At 36.0% G+C, this 21,825-nt stretch overlaps 1 protein-coding gene across 7 annotated transcripts in view; it reads left to right on the forward strand.

Moving 5' to 3' along the window:
- Positions 1 to 21,825, forward strand: part of pik3cd (phosphatidylinositol-4,5-bisphosphate 3-kinase, catalytic subunit delta) — a 110,569-nt gene that overhangs the window by 56,158 nt on the left and 32,586 nt on the right. For 5 of the 7 annotated variants that reach the window (XM_028807902.2, XM_028807903.2, XM_051931421.1 and 2 more), the window contains exons 2-7: positions 9,825 to 10,020; positions 14,698 to 14,926; positions 17,179 to 17,411; positions 18,109 to 18,288; positions 19,308 to 19,463; positions 20,058 to 20,141. In XM_028807902.2, coding sequence (XP_028663735.1) covers positions 9,880 to 10,020; positions 14,698 to 14,926; positions 17,179 to 17,411; positions 18,109 to 18,288; positions 19,308 to 19,463; positions 20,058 to 20,141 — 1,023 coding nt within the window. In that variant the 5' untranslated portion in view covers positions 9,825 to 9,879. The remainder of the gene's footprint in view (positions 1 to 9,824; positions 10,021 to 14,697; positions 14,927 to 17,178; positions 17,412 to 18,108; positions 18,289 to 19,307; positions 19,464 to 20,057; positions 20,142 to 21,825) is intronic. The other 2 variants (XM_051931424.1, XM_051931422.1) reach the window with 1 other exon arrangement.

Below are 21,825 nucleotides of genomic sequence, written 5' to 3' on the forward strand. Positions count from 1 at the left end.
AATATTACATTTTTTTTGTTTTATTATAATTTTATTGAATTTATTAAAATTCCGGGCGGCACAGTGGCGCAGTGGTAGCGCTGCTGCCTCACACTAAGGAGACCTGGGTTCGCTTCCCGGGTCCTCCCTGTGTGGAGTTTGCATGTTCTCTCCGTGTCTGTGTGGGTTTCCTCCCACAGTCCAAAGACATGCAGGTTATAAGCATAGGCGATCCTAAATTGTCAGTAGTGTGTGCTTGGTATGTGGGTGTATGTGTGTGCCCTGCAGTAGGCTGGCGCCCTGCCTGGGGTTTGTTTCTGCCTTGTGCCCTATGCTGGTTGGCATTGGCTCCAGCAGACCCCCGTGACCCTGTGTTAGGATATAGCTTGTTGGAAAATGACCGACTAACATTCCGTTAGTAACAACTCAAGGTTTGCCAAAAAAAAATGTTCTAAACAAATCGTCCCCCACCCCTGAGAAAGAGAGCTAGGCCAGCAGTACAAAATTTTATGCTAGTAAAGATAAGTGAATAGATAAATGAATAAAGATAAATGGAGTAAAAAAGGGGCGAGAACCTGCTTCCTCAATTTAAATGCTTATTCTAAAATGTTATTGATTAGATCCTGCCAGGTTTTGAAAAAGTTTTGTACAGATCCTCTAAGTGCAAATTTGATTTTTTTCCAGTTTCAAGTTGCATATACAGTGCATCTGGAAAGTATTCACAGCACATCACTTTTTCCACATTTTGTTATGTTACAGCCTTATTCCAAAATGGATTAAATTCATTTTTTTCCTCAGAATTCTGCACACAACACCCCATAATAACAACGTGAAAAAAGTTTACTTGAGGTTTTTGCAAATTTATTAAAAATAAAAATACTGAGAAATCACATGTACATAAGTATTCACAGCCTTTGCTCAATACTTTGTCGATGCACCTTTGGCAGCAATTACAGCCTCCAGTCTTTTTGAATATGATGCCACAAGCTTGGCACACCTATCCTTGGCCAGTTTCGCCCATTCCTCTTTGCAGCACCTCTCAAGCTCCATCAAGTTGGATGGGAAGAGTCGGTGCACAGCCATTTTAAGATCTCTCCAGAGATGTTCAATCGGATTCAAGTCTGGGCTCTGGCTGGGCCACTCAAGGACATTCACAGAGTTGTCCTGAAGCCACTCCTTTGATATCTTGGCTGTGTGCTTAGGGTCGTTGTCCTGCTGAAAGATGAACCGTCGCCCCAGTCTGAGGTCAAGAGCGCTCTGGAGCAGGTTTTCATCCAGGATGTCTCTGTACATTGCTGCAGTCATCTTTCCCTTTATCCTGACTAGTCTCCCAGTTCCTGCTGCTGAAAAACATCCCCACAGCATGATGCTGCCACCACCATGCTTCACTGTAGGGATGGTGCCAGGTTTCCTCCAAACGTGATGCCTGGCATTCACACCAAAGAGTTCAATCTTTGTCTCATCAGACTGAAGAATTTTCTTTCTCATGGTCTGAGAGTTCTTCAGATGCCTTTTGGCAAACTCCAGGCGGGCTGCCATGTGCCTTTTACTAAGGAGTGGCTTCCGTCTGGCCACTCTACCATTCAGTCCTGATTGGTGGATTGCTGCAGAGATGGTTGTCCTTCTGGAAGGTTCTCCTCTCTCCACAGAGGAGCTCTGACAGAGTGACCATCGGGTTCTTGGTCACCTCCCTGACTAAGGCCCTTCTCCCCCGATCGCTCAGTTTAGATGGCCGGCCAGCTCTAGGAAGAGTCCTGGTGGTTTCGAACTATTTCCACTTACGGATGATGGAGGTCACTTTGCTCATTGGGACCTTCAAAGCAGCAGAATTTTTTTTGTAACCTTCCCCAGATTTGTGCCTCGAGACAATCCTGTCTCAGAGGTCTACAGACAATTCCTTTGACTTCATGCTTGGTTTGTGCTCTGACATGAACTGTCAACTGTGGGACCTTATATAGACAGGTGTGTGCCTTTCCAAATCATGTCCAACCAACTGAATTTACCACAGGTGGACTCCAATTAAGCTGCAGAAACATCTCTAGGATGATCAGGGGAAACAGGATGCACCTGAGCTCAATTTCGAGCTTCATGGCAAAGGCTGTGAATACTTATGTACATGTGCTTTCTCAATTTTTTTATTTTTAATAAATTTTCAAAAATCTCAAGTAAACATTTTTCACGTTGTCATTATGGGGTGTTGTGTGTAGAATTCTGAGGAAAAAAATGAATTTAATCAATTTTGAAATAAGGCTGTAACATAACAAAATGTGGAAAAAGTGATGTGCTGTGAATTCTTTCCGGATGCACTGTAACATCAGTTACCTACTGACTTGGAATAGGTGAGTTAGGATTCTTCCAATTGAGCAAGATAAGTCTACGTGCCAGTAGTGTAGTAAAGGTAATTACAGTTTGTTTGTCCTTCTCCACTTTAAGCCCATCTGGAAGTACCCCAAACACAGCTATTAGTGGATTAGGAGAGATTGTGACTCCAAGGCTGTCTGAAAGGCATTTAAAGATTTTGGTCCAAAATGATGTTTTGAGCCTGCACCAAATTTACATGTGGCCTAGTGAGGCTGGAACTTGATTGCAACGTTTGTAGGTTGGATCTTGCCCTGGAAACATTTTGGAAAATTTTAAATGAGAGAGATGCGCTCGATATATAATTTTGAGTTGAATAATTCTATGCTTTGCGCATATGGAGCTCAAGTGGATTCTGTGCATTGCTTTTCTGAAATGTTGAGTAAGAGATCCTTTTCCCACTGTTCTCTTGGATCTTTGAAAGGAAGTGACCATAAAATAGTTTTATATATTACGGAAATACTGTCCGAGTCTTCGAGACTGAGCAATATTTTTTCTGGCATAGAGGTAGGTGGGAGGTGAGGAAAATTGGGCAGGTTCTGTTTAACAAAGTTTCAAATTTGAAGGTAGTGAAAGAAATGTGTTGCTGGAAAGTTAAATTTTGAGTGTAATTGTTTGTAGGATGCAAAGACATTGTCTATGTACAGATCTCTAAGTGGTTTAATCCCGAATGTTTTCCAGGCATTTAAAACTGCATATGTTTGAGAGGGTGAAAAAAAGGTGGTTTTCATGCAGAGGTGCCACAGATAAAAGCTTCTCTATCTTAAAATACTTCCTACATTGGTTCCATATTCTGAGTGAGTGAAGCACAATTGGGTTGTTAGTATATTGGCGATAACTTGTATTTATTGGGGCGCATAGCAAGGAATATAAAGAAGTACTGCAGGATTTTATTTCCATTGCGGAACAAGCCTGTGTATGTTCATCTATTTGTGTCCATGTCCAGGTTTTTGTAGTTTGTATGTTTGCTGCCCAGTAATAAAATTGAAAGTTAGGTAGAGTCATGCTACCTTTTGTAGGGTTGCCCTTTGGATATGTGGATGTTTTGAATTCCTAATAAATGAGGTTATGGTTGAATCTAATTTAAAAAAAAAAAATTATCTATTGATGTATATTGGAATGTTTTGAAATAAAAAAAGAAGCTTAGGAAGGATATTCATCTTAACAATGTTAATTCTTCCAGCTAAACTGAGATGAAGGGTTGACCATCTATGAAAGTCTTGCCTAATTTTTTCCATACAGACAGCAAAATTTTGTTGATAAAGAGCTTTATATTTACTTGTGATGTTTACCCCATGGTATTTAAACTGATCTGCAATGATAAAAGGGAAGGTGTCCAATCTAATATTGTATGCATGAGAATTCAATGGGAAGAGCACACTTTTATTCAAATTGATTCCGAGACCAGAAATCTTTTGAAATTCTGTTAGTGCTGTTAGGACTGCAGGCACAGTATTTTGTGGATCTGATATATACAGTACCAGCATTTCGACAATGAATTGCCAGTGGCTCGATGGCAATTGCAAAAAGCAGTGGTGACAAGGGGCATCCTTGTCTGGTGCTCTAGTTTAAAGTAGTCTGAATTAATGTTGTTAATACAAACTGAAGATTCTGGATTGGTATACAGTAGTTTGATCCATGCACAAATGTTCGGGACAAACCCAAATCTCTCCAATGTAGTGAAAAGGTAGTTCCATTCAACCATGTCAAATGCTTTTTCTGCATCCAACGATAATAATATCTCTGGGGTGTTTGACTTGGATGGATATATTATATTAAACAGGCGTCAAAGATTGGAAGCTAAGTGTCTGCCTTTAATAAATCCAGTTTGGTCTTGTGATATTACTGAAGGCAGCACTTTCGCCATCCTTCTAGCTAGGACTTTGGAGAGTATCTTAACATCATTATTCAGAAGTGAGATTGATCTGTATGATGCACATTTTAATAAGTCCTTATTTTGTTTTGGAAAAACTGTAATTAATGCTTGGTGAAAAGTTTGAGGTAGATTTTTATTTTCTGTAGCTTCTGTAAATGTTACTAATAGAAGGGGAGCTAGCTGAGTTGAGAATTTCTTATGAAATTCGGCAGGGTAGCTATCAGGGCATGTAGCTTTCCCACTCTGCAGTGAGTTTTTAGCATCTAGTAATTCTGATAGTGCCAGAGGTTTATCCATAACCTCTGCACTAAGAGTATCTTTTTGTGGTATCTGTAAAGTGTCCAGAAATGTATTAGATTGTGTCTTGTCTTCTTTAAACTCAGTAGAATATATGGATTTATAGTAGTCTCTAAATGTGTGCATTATATTTTTATTGTCAATGATTTTGTCTCGGTTTGTGTTGGTGATTGGCTGGGATTGCATTTTGAACTTCTTGCTTGTGGATTTGTTGAGCTAAAATCTTATTAGCTTTCTCTCCATGTTCATAATAATGATGTCTTGATTTAAGTATGAGTTGTTCAGTTTCTTTAGTTGTTAAGAGGTTGAGCTCTGAATGCAGAACCTGTCTTTTCCAATGAAGCACCTCACCTGGACACCTGGCATGCTGTTGATCTATTCTAGCAATTGATTTCTGTGGGAAAGATATGAGATAATCTATCCTCTTAAGAAGGCCTTCAGGGTTTCCCAGAGTGTTCCTTCAGAAACCTCTGAGGATGTATTTGTCTCTAAAAAAAATTGATTTGTTTGGAATATAATATTACATTTTAATTGTAGATTTGATTAGAGTATGAAAATAAGTTGTAATGCAGAAAATTAGAAAGCAGGCAAATAGACATTTATAGTAATCTTTAAGAAGTCACAGCAATTAATTGAAGTACTCTGACATAAAAGCAAACAATTCAGAAAACACATTCAAAGAATAAAGCGGTGAAATATTTGTAGATGTTTCTCCCCAGACCCAAAAAGATAAATTGAACACTCCTAAATCAATGTAAATGAAATTGTAATGTACTTGTTTGCCAATCACACAAAAAAAGATAAACTGATTTTCTTAAAATTTTGCATATAGGTTGCTATCTTAATGAAATTTTAAATCAATTTAAAATAGAGGCTACAAGGAGTTTTCAATATTTCACTGGGAAGGGTGGTTGTAATAGGAGGGTTACAGAAAATGCATCACTCCAAAACAGCAGTATCGAAACTCATGAAATTCTGCATGCATATTACTGCTGATATAACTCAAAACTCCAACTTTAAGGCCTTTACAAAGTTTCACTGAGAAATGTGGTTGTAATTAAGGGTCAAGACCAAAACCATGTTATCATGCCAAAACGGTTTAGTGAATGGTAATGAATTGGGCATATTGTTTAGTTTTAGCCCTACTTACAGTTATAGTAAGACGATATTCCACATCAGTGATTCAATGGAAACTATGGTGGGGACATGTATGTAATGTAATGATGGACCAACATAAAAATCTTGCATCACTCAAAAATGTCTACTTTCACAAAATTCTATATTTACATTATTTTTCATGCAATTTAAAATATAGGCTTCATGGAGTTTCAGGAATTTCGTTGTAGAGTCAAACTGGGAAGGCCAACATGATAACAATGATGTTTTATTCCAAAATAGCCGAGTGGGTGTCGTACAATCTTGCAAATATATTACAGTTAACCCAGCTTAAAATATAGAGTTTATGGAGTTTTGTTTCATCATGATCAGGTGTTCAATAGAGGAAACAAGAAAAAAATGGTTGTTTTGCACAGCTTACCCAACACTTCTACAACATAGGTATCATTCATGGTTAAATCCTCTAGCAAGGAGTTACTGCAGTTATGGAATCCAATCATTTGCATAAAGAACAAATTCTCAATTAATGAGAGTAGAAAAATTGATAGAAAGGTAGTGTAGATGACGGATGGGACACTTGCATTTCAGCCAGCAATGTCAAAAAGGTTAACATTTATAAAACATAAATATTTGCTGTCTTACTATAACTTATACAAATATACACTACCTTTCAAAAGTTTTAGAACACCTCAGTTTTTTCAGTTTTTCTTCAAATTTAATCAATTGAAATGCAATAAGTGACCTGAGATGGCAAAAAGGTAAGCAGTAAACTGCCAAAGGTTTACATTTAATGTTTAGGTTAGCAATAACTGAATAAAAGGAAATTTCAGAATATTACAAATGAGACTTCTTCACAACCTACAGTTGTTCTGCAGCAATTAAAGTAAATGAAGCCTTAAAAGTTGAAACATACAATTTGCACAGGTGTCCTAACTTCTGTTGATTATACTTAAAAACACTTTGTCTTAAAGCAGAGTTGGAACATACACCCTCTGAGGTACTATTTGGACAATATTCCAGTGATAATTGCAAGAAAATGGCAATTAACAAATGAAATGAGAGAGAGCATTATTACCCTTAGAAGAAATTACAAAACAGATCAGTGTTGATGAGTCCAGTGGTGCCCTACACAATCCAATGGCAATTGGAAACTGGAAGAAACTCTGATAAGAAGACATCTGGCCGACCCAAAGTCGCAACCCAATCAGAAGATAGGTTTCTGAGGTTCACCAGCATGCACGATCACAGGCACCTCACAGCACAACAGCTTCAAGCACAGCTTAACAGTGCAGGTCAAGAAAAGCAAGTCTCAGTTTCTACTGTGAAGAGGAGACTTTGTGCTGAAGGTTTCACAGGGCGAGTGGCAGTAAGAAAGACATTTCTTATGGGACAAAATAGGGCCTTGAAATAAATTCTGGCCGTGGACTACTGCAGACTGGACAAAGTCTCCTCTTCACAGTAGAAACAGACTTGCATTTTTCACAAGGATAATTTTCCTGTGTGAAAAAGGAGGCAATTTTGTCAGTCTGTCAATACTTTCTCGTGTTAGTTAGTACTAGGGTGTTATACCTTGTTAGCCATTGTGAATGTAGTGAGAAGTCAAGCAAAATGACACCTTTTATTGGCTAACTAAAAAGATGACAATATGCAAGCATTTGAGGCAACTCAGGCCCCTTCTTAAGGGGCCTGAGTTGCCTCAAAAGCTTGCATATTGTAATATTTTGTGTTAGTTAAAAATACATTTTCACATTGTGAGTTCCTCTTTGGAAAATTTCGTATACTGTGTGATTTAAGTCCAGATATTCAGTTAGTGTGTTAAAGGTTACACAGTTATTTTGGGTATCAGTCCTGACCTTAGGGTAAAACCTTCTATAGGTCATCTAATTATTTTAAGAAAGAGCACTCTTTGTGTTTCCTGCAATGATGCATTATGTCTAGTTTTGTAATATCTTGTTATTTGAGAGGATTCTTAGGAGAGGATTTGCATTTTCTATATCTTACCTTTTTTTTATTCCAGCTTGAACATATTACATTTGAATAGGGTGCATATGTAAAGCAATGTTTTGATGAAACAGCAAATTTGTCTTTAGACACAGCTACATTCTGTTAGTAAGGGAAGGCATTTTAGCAGAAGTTCAACAAACCCTGAGGGTACAGCTTTATAAATTTATTTATAGTAGCTAGACAACTTGTAAGTTCAATGCTTTCCTTAAAGGTGACCTCAATTTATGGTGGAAGGACAGAATATTAGACATAAGAGGGTGTATATTAATGTGTGGAAACTTTGAACTTTAAAAGCTATGAGGACTTTATGTAGTTGGGTGCTAGGAATATGAAAATGTTTACCCTTAGTAATTTCTCCATATCCTAATTTCTGCAGGTTATTTTTGACTTTGCTATTTCCTTTAAGTCTGTCATTTTAAGATAGCAACTTAATATCCCAACTGTATAGCTGCAATTCAGTAATTGTTACTGCACTCCATTGATAGTAATAAGATGTTCTATCCCCCAAATGCAGCTTCTTTTTTTTTTTTTTAAAGTTCTTAAATGTAAATAAGTACACATTAATGTTTTATGGGCGGTTTTAAAATTGAGAGCAAGAACAGCTGCACTCATTGCTGGACGTGCAGAACAAGGAAGCTTGTAACGCCTTGTCAACCTGGAAGCAAACTTTTTTAATAGGGTAGAACAAAAGTCAAAAAAAGTCAAAAAAAAAAACAAAAGTTTGCAAAGTCAGTTTTGGAGGGCTACAGTACCTACAGAATTATGTTTCATCCTGATTACTTAATTAGAAACCAATCCTTGCCAGTAACAGATCTTATTTAATTTTATGGCTGGTAAGTGCTTTCATTCTGCCATGTCAGGTCATTCTTATATTATAGATTTTTCCCTCTCCAAGGATGTCATCCAAATGATTTATAGCCTGTAATGGATGGGTAATACTCTGCCCTTGACTTTTTTTCTCTTCAGTTTTCTTCTAAATATTATATTAAACCAGCTAGTTCATGGTGAATATACACACAGGTGTAAATGGAAACATTTAAAATCAGTGAATGCAGATGTTTAAGACAAATAAGCAATTAAAGGGTGGAGAATCTTAAGAAGCCAGACAATTAAAGCAAAGCAGAAAAATGTTGCTTGAGCAATAATTGGTACAACAGCAATAATTGACTTTTTATTAAGAAATTGGGCTGGAACATAAATGTAAAGCCCCTGTGGCACTCTAGCATTGACTTTGCAGACCCCTGGGATGGAAAAAAAAGATATCCAAAGGAAATAATCTTGCACGTAGCTCAGCTGTTATCCATGTGACCTTCAGGGTTACATGGAAGGACTAGACTCCGCTTCCAACCAGGGACTAGGATTCAAGTGCTAAGAGGTTGTAGTATTTCACACAAACAAGCAAACAACCTTTATTTTTATCAGTTTTTAAATTGAAACACCATCTCAAAATGTAAAGAGATTCAGTGTAATTGTATATATTTTATTTTATTTTATACATTTGAAGCACGGACAGGTTAAGTGATTCTGTGTTGGTTTCACCAGAAAATGGAGGTGAGGATTAAACCATCAGCATTGGAGTTTGAAGTTCAATCCTTTTATATTGCACAACTACACTATGCCACCCATAATAATTTTATTATGGCTGCAGCCTGTATTTTGTATCTCCAAGTATATTTGATTGTAAAAGTACCTGAACATTTTTTTTAAATTCCCACTTAAAACCTCTGTGTGTTTTTTTTATTTGTACTGCAGCAATTGAGCCCCTGATAGATTCCAGACAGAAGCTTACATGGTGATAAGTCAAGCTGATGCACACTATAACAAAGCAGCTTTATATCAATTAATTTTGAAAGGTGACACTGTGTTTAAATTTGTATTTGCTTTTAAAAAGGGTATAAATAGGCATTAAATAGCAGCTGTCAATGGTATTTTTTTAGTTTAATTACTCTGACACTAGTCCTTTATCACTTTTATACCTGCTGTCTTCCAGTTTGTTTGCTTAATCAGACTGGGTTTTCAGCCCATACTAATAGTAAAAAAAAGGCGTTATGAAGATGTTTTCAGACTGTCAGGACCACTTAAAAGATGTTAGGATGTATGGAAAATGAAGCATTCTGTTTACCACATGGTAATATACTAGTCTGTTTTAATTTATTAGTACTCACATTTACTGTGAATTTTGTGTTCTTTTCAGTATCGATGCATGTCCACTTCAATCCGGTAGTGGGCAGTGAGAAGTGGGGTCCAGGATGCCTCCGGGAATGTACTTTATCCTGGAGAACTGGGAAGAAGAGGCAAGCCAAGATGTCCAAATAGATTTTCTTCTACCAACGGGAATTTATCTGAGTTTATCTGTATCACGCAACAGCACTATAGAGGCCATAAAAGAGGTATTTGAATTTTATAACTGAGATTGACCAGCTATAAAGAAAAATAAAATTTTTATTTTTAGTTGATATTTCCATGTTTATACACTGTGGTACATTATTATATAAATTGTATTAAACAAAAAGGGGCTGTAGGATTGTGAAAACAGATATGGATGTGTAAAATCAATATACCACACATTTTTTCAAATAAAAATAATCCTGTCTGCTTAAAAGACAAAATCAGTTTTGAGTTTCAGTGACTTGATGTTCCAATTTCTCTCTCATTTGTTGACATGACCTATTGTATGTAGTTCTGTAAAAAAACAAAACATTAAAATACTGCATATACACTTAAAAACATGATAGAAATACATTTTTTACTGATCATGATGCATTTTTAAAGAGACTTTCTTTTCTAAAGCACTGGCAATATTTTTTTTTTAAACTTTGTGTATTATTTTACATTGTGAAATGTCTCTAGGAGAAGTGAGATGATAAGCACCAGCACACCATGAAACCCTGAGAATATTATGATTTGCTCATCCATTATGTAGTTTATATAGTCCAGCTCTTACCTAGTAGTCCACCCTTCTTGCCTGCTTGTCTGCTAAATATTATACAGACAGACCCTCCTTCCCACCTCTCTACCTATTGGAGTATGCACGTCTGAATCAAATGTTTTTTTATATTCTTTTTTTATTTTCATTAGTCACCAACTAATTACAGCTGCCTATTTATTTGTGCTTTGTGGCAAGGAAATGGCCTGACATTTTATACAGTGAATTTAGGTGTATATTTATGTATATAGCTCTGCCCCATGTGTGTGTATTTAGGTTTGGGTTGAGGATTTAATGTTCACGATTCAATTATGGTGATTATGTTACATTACATTGTGGAACAAAGCTAGTATCTGTGTATACTGACAGGCCAATATACTTTCTGCTTCTGTTTAATTATCCATTCATCCTGTTACATAATAAAGTTGCTTATAATTGCTTCTTTGTACAATATTATACTATACCTGTACATGGAATGGGTATTCTTAATAAACTGAATAATGCTGTGATGTGTAACACCATGATAGAAATAAATTGTTTAATTAGTCATGACAAATTTTAAGGGGAGCATCTTTTCCAAAGCACTGCCAGTGGTCAGTTAGTATTTTCCACAACTGTTGCTTACGTTTTATTTCTTGAGTTTTGACACTTCATATTTAATAATGGTAGTGCATATTTATTCCATTGAGTTTGTGTGATTTGTTAATGTGATTATTGTCATTTATAATTAATGTCCATCCAAGTAGATTGAAGTAATTTTTGTATACCATGGAGTACAGGCTTAGAATGCCGAATGCAAAGCATTGATGCATCACTGTCCTTATGAAATTCACCTAAGCCGCAGCATTCATGTTAATACACTTTAACATTATCTCACACCAGTTAAGATCCAGTGCTTTCTGTCTGCTTTACAATGTAAAAGATCCTCCATATAAATTCCTTTTGACCTTTGTCCTGTGGAAACACTTTAGCACTGGTAGCTTTATTCCAGCTGTTATTTGTTTCATTAGAAATAAGTTCTTCCCTGTGTTATTAATAACCTGGGTCATTGTGGTCCGATTGTTTGTTTTTTTTAATTTGTAAATACAGAAATAAGTAACAAGTTTGTATAATTCCTCATAGAAAATGTGGCTAAAATATTTTAATGTTTATTATTTTCAGAATTAGTTTTGGAAAATTTTATATGTATATTGAAATGTCAAGCAAAGACTTACAGACAGTATGGTGGCACAGTGCTTAATGCTGCCAGATCACAGATTCAGCATCCTGGTCCAAGTGGAGTTTGCACATTCTCCTCATGTCTGAGTGGGTTCTTTCCTCCCACATCCCAAATATGTGTTTTTCTCCCAATGTGAATGGTGGGTGGGTACATGTATGAGTGAATCCTGTGATGGACTGGCACCCTGTCAAGGGCTGTTTCCTGTCTTGTGTCCAGTGGCTCCCCTTGCCACCCTAAATTGGACTAAGTGGATTTGAGAATTGTAGATTATGGTGTTGTCATGAATTAGTCCATTTTTAACTTTGTAAGTCTGTATAGTGTAATATTACAGTCTGAAGCAGAAACACAGGCTAATTTGTTTTTTTAAGATTCTTTTCCACATCTTTGCCTTATCTGTTTTCAGTTTTTATTTAGTGTTAAATCAGGACAGCTAGTGCAAGATTTTTCTTAAATCTATTGTAGGACTTTTTTTTTTTGTTTTGCACTAGACTTTATGTCCTTGTCTTTCCTTTTAATGAAGTACTGGTGAATCTCTGTGGAGGTATTTTCTTATACATTGGAAGACAAGATGGATCTGTCTGCTTTTGAAGTAATTTTCTGCTACTATATTTTGTTTTATTGTTAATAAAGATGAGTGAGATAATTGTGCATAGAAGTCCATGTATCTCCAAGTCATGATGCTACTACCTTCACCCTGGTTCACAGGTGAATCAGTCTACTTAAGGTTGTAGTAAATATTTGCCTACCCCACTCTTTCATCCCATCATCACTTTGATTAAGATACACCATGCGTTTTATCTATTTATAATGTTGTAGAATTTTGCATGCTCATTTTTGTAGTGTTTTTTTTTTTTTTAATTATTCTAATTCTTGTGTTTTTGTGGTGCACGTGCTATTGACTATCTGATATTTTTATTCCTAGGCAATGGAGGTTGTTATTGCCGGTGGTTTCATCTACAGTTGTTTTATTGTCAGTCTTTACAGCTTTGATTTAATTTTATTTTATCATCACTAATAGTTGTTCTCCTCAGCTTTTCAAATTGTTTGCTTTTCATTTGTGTATAGTTCTGTAATCTTTTCTTTTAGACTTACTAACACCAATGGGTCTAAATCCAAACACTTCACATTCACAGCTTGTGAGTGAGCATGTCACAATTTAGAACTCTGAGCACTCTAGGTGCTTTTTATTAGAGAAAACTGCAAGAGACATTACAGCAAAACTTCTGTTTGGAACTGGCAGTGCATGGTCAGTTTCCAAGACACTGGTGTGGCAGATCCTGACAAGTACCTGTTTCCCTGGGTTAGATTCTATCAGGAGAAAGCACAGAGGTGGTGCTTTGGGACATGCAGCGTAGCCACCATGCAAGTTGAGCATGAGCAGGCTTCATCGGCTTGTAGGCTGAAAAATGCAGTAAACTGGAGTACATGCAAGGCTTGAGGATTTTTTTGTGTATTCTTTTTGGTAAAGTCATTTGAGATACATACAAGGTTAAGAACCGTCAGGAAGAACCATTAACCATGTTGTGTACCCTATATTCCTTTTGCTTAAACTGAGGAAAAATAAGAATAAGAAGCTAAACGGCTCAGGCTTCCAATAGCCCTAGTATTGAATGATTTGTTTTGGTTTATCTTTGTAATGCAATATCCTATATTACATTTTTTTTTTAATTTTTGGTTTGGTATTATTATGGTACTTGTTCTTAACTTTAAACCTTTTAATTAGTGATTTTTATATACATATTTATTGTTAGTTACTTTTTACAAAGTGCACTTTGGAATGACTGTTTTTATTATTTTATGAAGTGACTAATTATGTTGCAGTTCTTTGCATAGTAAATGCCGTATTTTTGTACCAGATGCATCTCTGTGCCCAGCACTCTCATGTCTCCACTGCCCCCTTGATTCCATTTACTACATGAACCTGGTGTTTTGTTAAAATCTTTTAAAGGTTGAGGACAACAGGGCATGGCAAGGCTGTTCAATTTGACCACAACCAATGCAAAAGGAAGCATCTAGTTGTGATGAAACATATGAAAAATGATACTTTAAACTGGTAAATCATTTATGTTCAGAAATTTCCATGGATAGAAGAGGAAATTCTGTAGTTTTTCATTTTTTCCTGTGTGTAAAGCAAAATGAATAGTAGCTCAGATGCTAAAGTACAGAGAATGCTGGTAGTGTATTTATTCAGGCATGTAAATAAAATGCGTGATTAGTGAATCAACGTGCAAATGAAATTACAGATTTCCTGCATGATACAGTATGTTGCCACTTGCATTTGTACCTTGTTACTGATAATGAGCAATGTATACAAAATAAGAATTTGACATTTGATTATGCAATTAAAAAAATCATACAAAACTGTCAATTAGGAAAATAAACACTGGTGTAATAAAGGCATTAAGAGCATAATATTTATTTCCATATGTTTTACTGCATAAAACTCTTAAAGCAACTGCATTCATCTTGTCCAATGCAGGCTTAAAATCACGGAAGCCTATCCTGACACAAAATTCGTGGCGAGGTTTGAAATCATTCTTGGACTGTAATTCATTCCATCATAGGTTACATTCGCATACACCCACACTCACATCAGCCAATTTTAAAAAGTGCATGTCTTTAAAATTGCGGAGTTTCGACCAGAGTACCTGGAAACACTCAAGTCAACATGGGGAGAATATATAAACTCAACACAAGTAAATGGCCAGGGTTGGATTTGAACCAAGGCCACTAAAGCAGTGAAGCTATAATGATAACCACTGTATGCATATTTCACCATCCTTCTGAAAATGGCTAACAAAATGCAGAAGTAGAATAATTGGTTAATGTATTTTTATTCAAAGGATATGAATGTCTATGTACAGTAATCCTGTCCATCGGTTCATAAGACTGACATTGTTTGCTGCTGTTTCTAATTCTCAGATCATATGGAACAAGGCTAAGACAGAACCACTCTTCTGTGCCCTTAATGACCCAGATAACTATGTGTTCATGTGCATCAACCACACAGCTGAACGAGAGGAGATAGAGGATGAGCAGAGGCGTCTTTGTGATGTCCGTCCATTCTTTTGTGTTCTACAGCTCGTTGGGCGGGAGGGAAACCGGATTGAGAAGCAAATCAATAGCCAAATCAGTCTCCTGATTGGAAAAGGTATGTGTCTCTTCAAAGAATAATAATACTTAATGCCTATTCGGTGTACACATCTTTTTCTTCCATGCAAAGATGGTAATTTTTGGACACAAATCATTGCTTTGCAAGCATCCTGTATGTACAGCCACTTCAGTGAGATTTACTACTTTTATTCCAGGATTATTCATTCTGTTCTCTTTGACTTTTTTTTTCTGGAATGATGGGAGAAGAGTTTGAGTTTAACGGAGTTTAAGCTGTTGGTTTGACAGCATGTTAACCCCAAGCAGATTTATACAGTTTAATGGACAAGGCTGAATTTCTTTTAAAAATGTTAGTGGAATGTTACAACATTATCTGTGTCCTTGGGGTATGATGGATTTTTACCTCAACTCAGCAACAACTAAGGGAGTTTAGTATAAACACAGATAAAAACATATGCAGTATATGTTGAAAATTGAGGATGCTACATTTTTCAAAATTAAGGTACAGTATTGAAAAATTAGTTAGTGAATTTTTAAGATTTGGTAAATTCAAGAATGGTTTATTTTAAGGAATTTGTTTGTAGGCATATGCATTTATTATAAAAAAAAAAAAAAAAAAAGGAAAGCACGACATCTGTAGACAGGTGATTTATCAAATGAGCACCATCTAAAGATGACGTGAAACAAGTGGAAAGTTGGGGTTGGTGTCCTATAAAGTCATAATATCTGGAATTATGTACTGCATGCTTTTTTGGAGTGGCCCCATAGAAGAAGCCCCCAGATTGGTTTGGACAGACGAGCAAGTCCTGGATGTGTACAGAATGACACTTATTTAACAATTATCAAGAATACTTAGCTTATTTTAGAGAAAATTGACTTGGTGCTTGAAAGATTACTGCCTACTGACTTAGTAGCCTGACTGAGAACAGGAGGAATGACAGGGATGCCTGGATGGGTTTGATTGGGAAGTGCACCTTTCTTGATCTGTATGCAAGTAGGGAATATTATTGAATTTTGAAGACATGATTGCTGTTAAGTGCATCTCGTGCCAGAGTGCGCCGGTTTCAGAAAGTATTTTGGCCTCCTTGCTTTTTGCACAGTTTATGGTGCTGTTGATCTGAATTTTAAGTAGATAGAATTACAATTTTTGCCCACAAATCTACCCTTAGTAATGACAAAGTGAAAAGGAGTTTTCAGTAAGGTTTACAAATTAATTAAAAATGCAAAGCTGAAATCTCTCATTCGTAGGCTCATCTTGCCAGGTTATTCGGTTTTTCTAAACAGCCAGCTCTAGGGGGAATTCTGTGGTTTCCAAACTTTTTTCATTTCACAATTATTAAGGCCACTGTGCTCCTGGGAACACTCAAAGCTTTATAAATGGTTTTATCCTCTTGCCCTGATCTGTGACACAACACAATTTATTAATGGATAGCTACAGAGAGTTCCTCGGACCTCCTTAACGTGCAATATGAATTGTGGGACCTTATGTATACTGGGAGTGTGACTTTCTAAACTATGTCCAGTCAATTCAGTTTCGGTTTTCAAGGACCATATACCAAGTGTCTAAATACTTATATAAATGTGGATTTCAGTTGTTAATTTTTAATAAATTTTCAAGCCTTTCTGAAAGCACAGGTTGGGGGTGGATGAAAAGACCTACTGACAGAAAGTAGTTGGAGCCTGTAATGGTTGCAACTCTAGTATCTCTTGCTGGATATCAGTGGCATGGAAATCTAAAATGTTGAAAAAAGATGCATGTCATGCAGTGTTAGACAGTAGGTCTCCAAATTTGATTAAAAGTTACTGGCAGGCCAAGAAGGCAGAAGCTGCATAACAGTCCAAAGTCAAGGCCCTTGAGTTAGGTAAGCTTGCTTATGCAATTAAAAATTACACTTGGACAGTCTGAAAGGAGCAGATTATGAGAATGAAATAAATTCTTGCAAACCATTCTGTGACTCAAAAAAGGGTAGGTGGGACAGTGTCTAGGTTGTTCTTGACATGGGCGCTGACGTTGGGTGGGCAGTTTCTTAAAGTGGTGGAAGAAAGTCCATAACTGTATGAAAGATGTCTTTCTCTAAACTAGCTTTGGAGTACCATGGGAATTCTCCCTGGAAGAGGTGGAGACACAGACACGGTCACCGCGCTGGGCTTTTATTATATAGATAATAGGGAGGACTGGTATGCTGGCACTCTGACTTTAATGAGAAATGCATACAAGTGAGTGTGTGTGTGTGTGTGTATGTGTGTACATGCCCATATGTTAATTTATGTATATATATTTTTTATTTTTAGGTTTACATGAATTTCATTCTTTGAAAAATTTGGAAGTGAATGACTTCCGTACCAAAATTCGACCTTTTTGTGAGGAGAAAGCAATGGACCGACAGCGACTTACATGGTATCCATGGATGATGTGTAACTATCCCTTTGAACTGGAGCCATACCCAAAGCTTCCAGAAACTGGTGTACTGAAGTCCCGCAGCAGCAAAAAATTCATGGTCAATGTTAAGTTTGAAAACAGTGAAGTAAGTTATATTGCTGCTTTTAAAGTTGAATATCAGACTGAATGTCACTTAGGTGATACAGTAGCCATCATCAAACCTCAGATGTCCTTATCCAACAGTACTACTTTTCATATTTTTTAACTTCCATTGTTTGCTGGAATGTGTGCTAAATGACGGTAAACACAGATGTTATAATAGGATTATGATATTGTTTAGTGTGGTACCTTTACTATCATTACTGTCTTTTACTGTAAGGTAAAAGGTAATTAGAAAGCAAATTGTTAAATGATTAAATGAAAAAACAGTAATTATTTTGTATTATTGTCATTCATATCTTTGTGCATAAGTGTCAAGAAAAATACAATGCAATTTGGGTGTACTAGAAAAGTTAAATTGGTACTATTTTTCATTTTTGGCTGAGTAGCAGATAACTTTGCCAGATGAGGCACGACCTGCAGTATGCATGTACAAATCATACGTTTAGTTCACTGTGGTGAGAAAGACGAGTAACTGTTAAAGTTACTTCATGAACATTACAACCATGGTGGGAGGAAATTGTGTTAAAAGTTAATGATTTTCTTTTTTATACTCTGTTCTATGGCATTTCTAGCCTAACTCAGTATTAAAGGATGTATTCAAAAACAGAAGAATACAATACAAATAAAAGAGACCTATTAATCACACCTCAATATAGGTATTTTTTTCTCTGTGATTTCAGGAAAGTTTTACACTTCAAATATCACCTCAGGATGTTCCATTAACTTTAATGCAGTCTGCTTTGAAAAAGCGAGCAATGGTCTTCAGAGAGCCAAAGCAAGATAAAGTAACTGATTATGTCTTGAAAGTGAATGGTAGATTGGAATTTATCTATGGGGACTATCCACTTTACCAGTTCAAAGTGAGTTACATTGTCTTTAAACTTTGTTCATGCTATATTTTTCTTATTGGAATAGTAGAGTATAGGTATCCTACACAAGCATAAGGTTCTTTTTTACTGGATGAACAAGGGTGTGTTGATCTTAGAATTAATTTTTTTATTAGAATTACAAGTATTAATTATAAAATAATGTTTATTTTTTCAGGACAGTTAGTAGTATTCTCTCTACAAGCTTTACCAATGTTTAAAAAAAAAAAAGAGAAGAAAAAGCAGGCCACAGATGTTAAAAAAATGTTAATAATAAAGTTGTTGATGTTGTATGGGTGTTATAGTGTGAGATCCAATTTTTGTCTTATCAGCAGCTCTGATAGGAGGACTGGCATGGATGCATTATCAAAACTATTGATTAACATAAGCTGATTTACTGGTCTTGGAAAAGAAGAGTTGACTGATTAATACACCTGAAAACAACTTGATGCTATGTTTTAAAATTAAAATGCTATTTCAGTGTTGTTTCAGGCAGCAAAGCAAATAGTCATCTTGATAGTATGTCTTTTTTGTTGATGGTGAACATTAAGAAAAAATGCATTTCTGATACATTTTTTCCTTGAACATCTGACCAAACAGTTTTTTTAATCTGAATTTCTGTTCTATCAGCTTTCATTTCTTTCCTGTCAGCATAAAGAAGAAGCTAAATTGGAATTTACCTTCTTCTTAATGCTTTAACTTATTATGTAGTGTGATAGTTAAGAAAGCAGTAAATCTCACAATAAAGCATCACTTTTATTAGATTATATTATGTTACAATATCCGTCAAAACTGCAGGCCTCGAGAATCTAAACTTAAATTTATGTGCAGGCAGGTTTTATAAATGGATACTTTCTATCAGTCTAAATTAAAATAAAATGACATTTAATAGATTATTACCACCTTTAATCACATTTTTGCAGTTGACAGAATGAGCAAAGTTTAGTTCTAAATAACATTTCAGTTGTAGAGTTACATAAGACGTACTATTTTATATTTCTTTTTCTATATAGTTCATATGTGCCTGTCTACATGCATCTACAACCCCTCATTTAACCATGATACACTGTAGCACCATAAAGTCGATGCAAGATGAGCAAGAAGGCTTCAGTGTCCAAGTTTCCAAGATTTGCTCAGGCCCTAAACGACCCCCTTTACCCCCAAAAAAGGTGAGATTTGTCTGATTATGCACTTACTGGTCAATCACAAAGATGATTTTTTTCTGTTCTTACACAAGTGATTATTTGAAATGGATTAGTACTTTCATTCAAATTATTTTACTTATTGCAGTCCTGTTTTAGGTTGAACGCAGTGCTACAATGTTTAGGCTATGCATTATTCTTTATTTTCAAATAATGTAAGGAAAAAGTTGCTAATTAAAACTAAAGAGCGAATTTAAACATTTAAAATCCACATAAAACATTTTTCTTTACCAGTATAAATAATAATCTTATAGGAAGGTAACTTAGAAGAAATACATAATGAAACCATTTAATAGTAAATTATGTAGTTTTTAGTAATAACCTGTAACGCTCAGATTTTAGCAATATTAAGCAAACTTCATTAGGTAAAATTTCCAGTTTAATATTACATTATTTTGTGTTAAAGATTTATTTAAGTGCAATAATATTATTTTTACATGTTAAAAAGAAACACACTTGACTGAAACAAGCATGATTTTTTTATTACTATATAACTATAACTTTATAAACGTATTTTTCTACATGCACTAACGTGTGATTTATTTTGTTGTGTAATCTTAGCAAGATATGTCTTTTACTATAGAAGAGCCATTTCAAATCCATTTGCTGCAAGCATCCAAAGTTAACGTTGATGATGGGATGACGGTAGGTGTAATCTTGAATAAATGAGTGTTTTCAAGTTGTTTACTGATTAACAAAAAAGTCATTTGCAAATTATATGCCATTGACAATTTAAATAAAAAAAACAGGAAGTGGGGACTTCATTTCTTAGAAAATGTTGCAACTTTTTCTGTTCTTAGTATTTATTTTTTTTTAGTTGCGGTTAAAGGAGGAGAGAAGAGATAAATTTGAATTTCTGTGACAGTAAGAAAAGTCCGTTAGTTTGTTGTTTTAAAAGTATGTAATTGACCAAGCTTGCAACTCATATGTTAGTGATTTTGGATGAGGTGGTACGCTGTGTTATAGAATATAAATTTAAATAAGTAAAGCAATAGTGGATGGTGGAGTGAGGGCTTGGTTTCATTTGATAATGTAACCACAGATTAAACACAGCCCATCAGGCTGGAGTCTGTAACAATGAGGAGAAGCAAAATACTGTGGGACCAGCATTTTCCCGTCCGTTTTCTACACCAGCATTATGATTATAGAACTGCAGCATTGGGCTTAAACTCACACATATGAGCCCACAATTAATTTTCCAGTTAATTTGATGTATGTATACTGGGGATGGAATGTGACATCAGAATGCCTGGGGAAAATCACACAGATCTAGATTAAATAGAAATGTGTATGAAAACAGCAACTGGGTTGGGAATTGAACTCTGGTCTCTGATTATGTAAGGTAGGGGTACTAGCCATTGTTACACCTGGTGTTCAACTTAAGGTAGACAGAGTGAATTAAACTTTCAGGTTATAACTAAAATAATAATAAAATGTAAAAAATGCATTCATTCAGATACACACTTATTTGCCCAGCACTACTGATATGCATATGGTAGTATAGTTTTGTCTTTTTTACATTGAAAAGTTGATTCATATATTAGTGATTATGGGTGAGGTTGTACACTCTGTGTAGTATGAAAATTTCAACAAGAAGAGCTGAAGTCTACAGTGGATTAATCACAACACATCAGGCTGGGTGCCTGTAATAATAAAGTGAATCAAGATACTGCAGTTTATGTTAAGCAAACTGCTAGTGGGTCAGTATGAGGCCATTACAGAATCTTACAGATGTATGACTGTGCTTGAGATATATTAAGCTAAATTCTTCTCTAAGAATTTATTGTATTTGTGTGTTACAATCTGCATACATACAGTGCCTCTACCGGAACATTCCATAAATATCTGAATTTTAGGTATATGACCTTCAAACATCCATCCATCCATCCATTTTCCAACCCGCTGAATCCGAACACAGGGTCACGGGGGTCTGCTGGAGCCAATCCCAGCCAACACAGGGCACAAGGCAGGAAACAATCCTGGGCAGGGTGCCAACCCACCGCAGGACACACACAAACACACCCACACACCAAGCACACACTAGGGCCAATTTAGAATCGCCAATCCACCTAACCTGCATGTCTTTGGACTGTGGGAGGAAACCGGAGCGCCCGGAGGAAACCCACGCAGACACGGGGAGAACATGCAAACTCCACGCAGGGAGGACCTAGGAAGCGAACCCAGGTCCCCAGATCTCCCAACTGTGAGGCAGCAGCACTACCCACTGCGCCACCGTGCCGCCCACGTTCAAACATGTAAAACACAAAGTTAAATAACTCTGAGAATACCACGAGAATGGCACCTGTCTTTTTTTTTTTAGATAGATAGA

Source organism: Erpetoichthys calabaricus, chromosome 8 (assembly GCF_900747795.2).
Source record: "Erpetoichthys calabaricus chromosome 8, fErpCal1.3, whole genome shotgun sequence".
In the NCBI taxonomy this organism is placed as follows: Eukaryota; Metazoa; Chordata; class Cladistia; order Polypteriformes; family Polypteridae; genus Erpetoichthys; species Erpetoichthys calabaricus.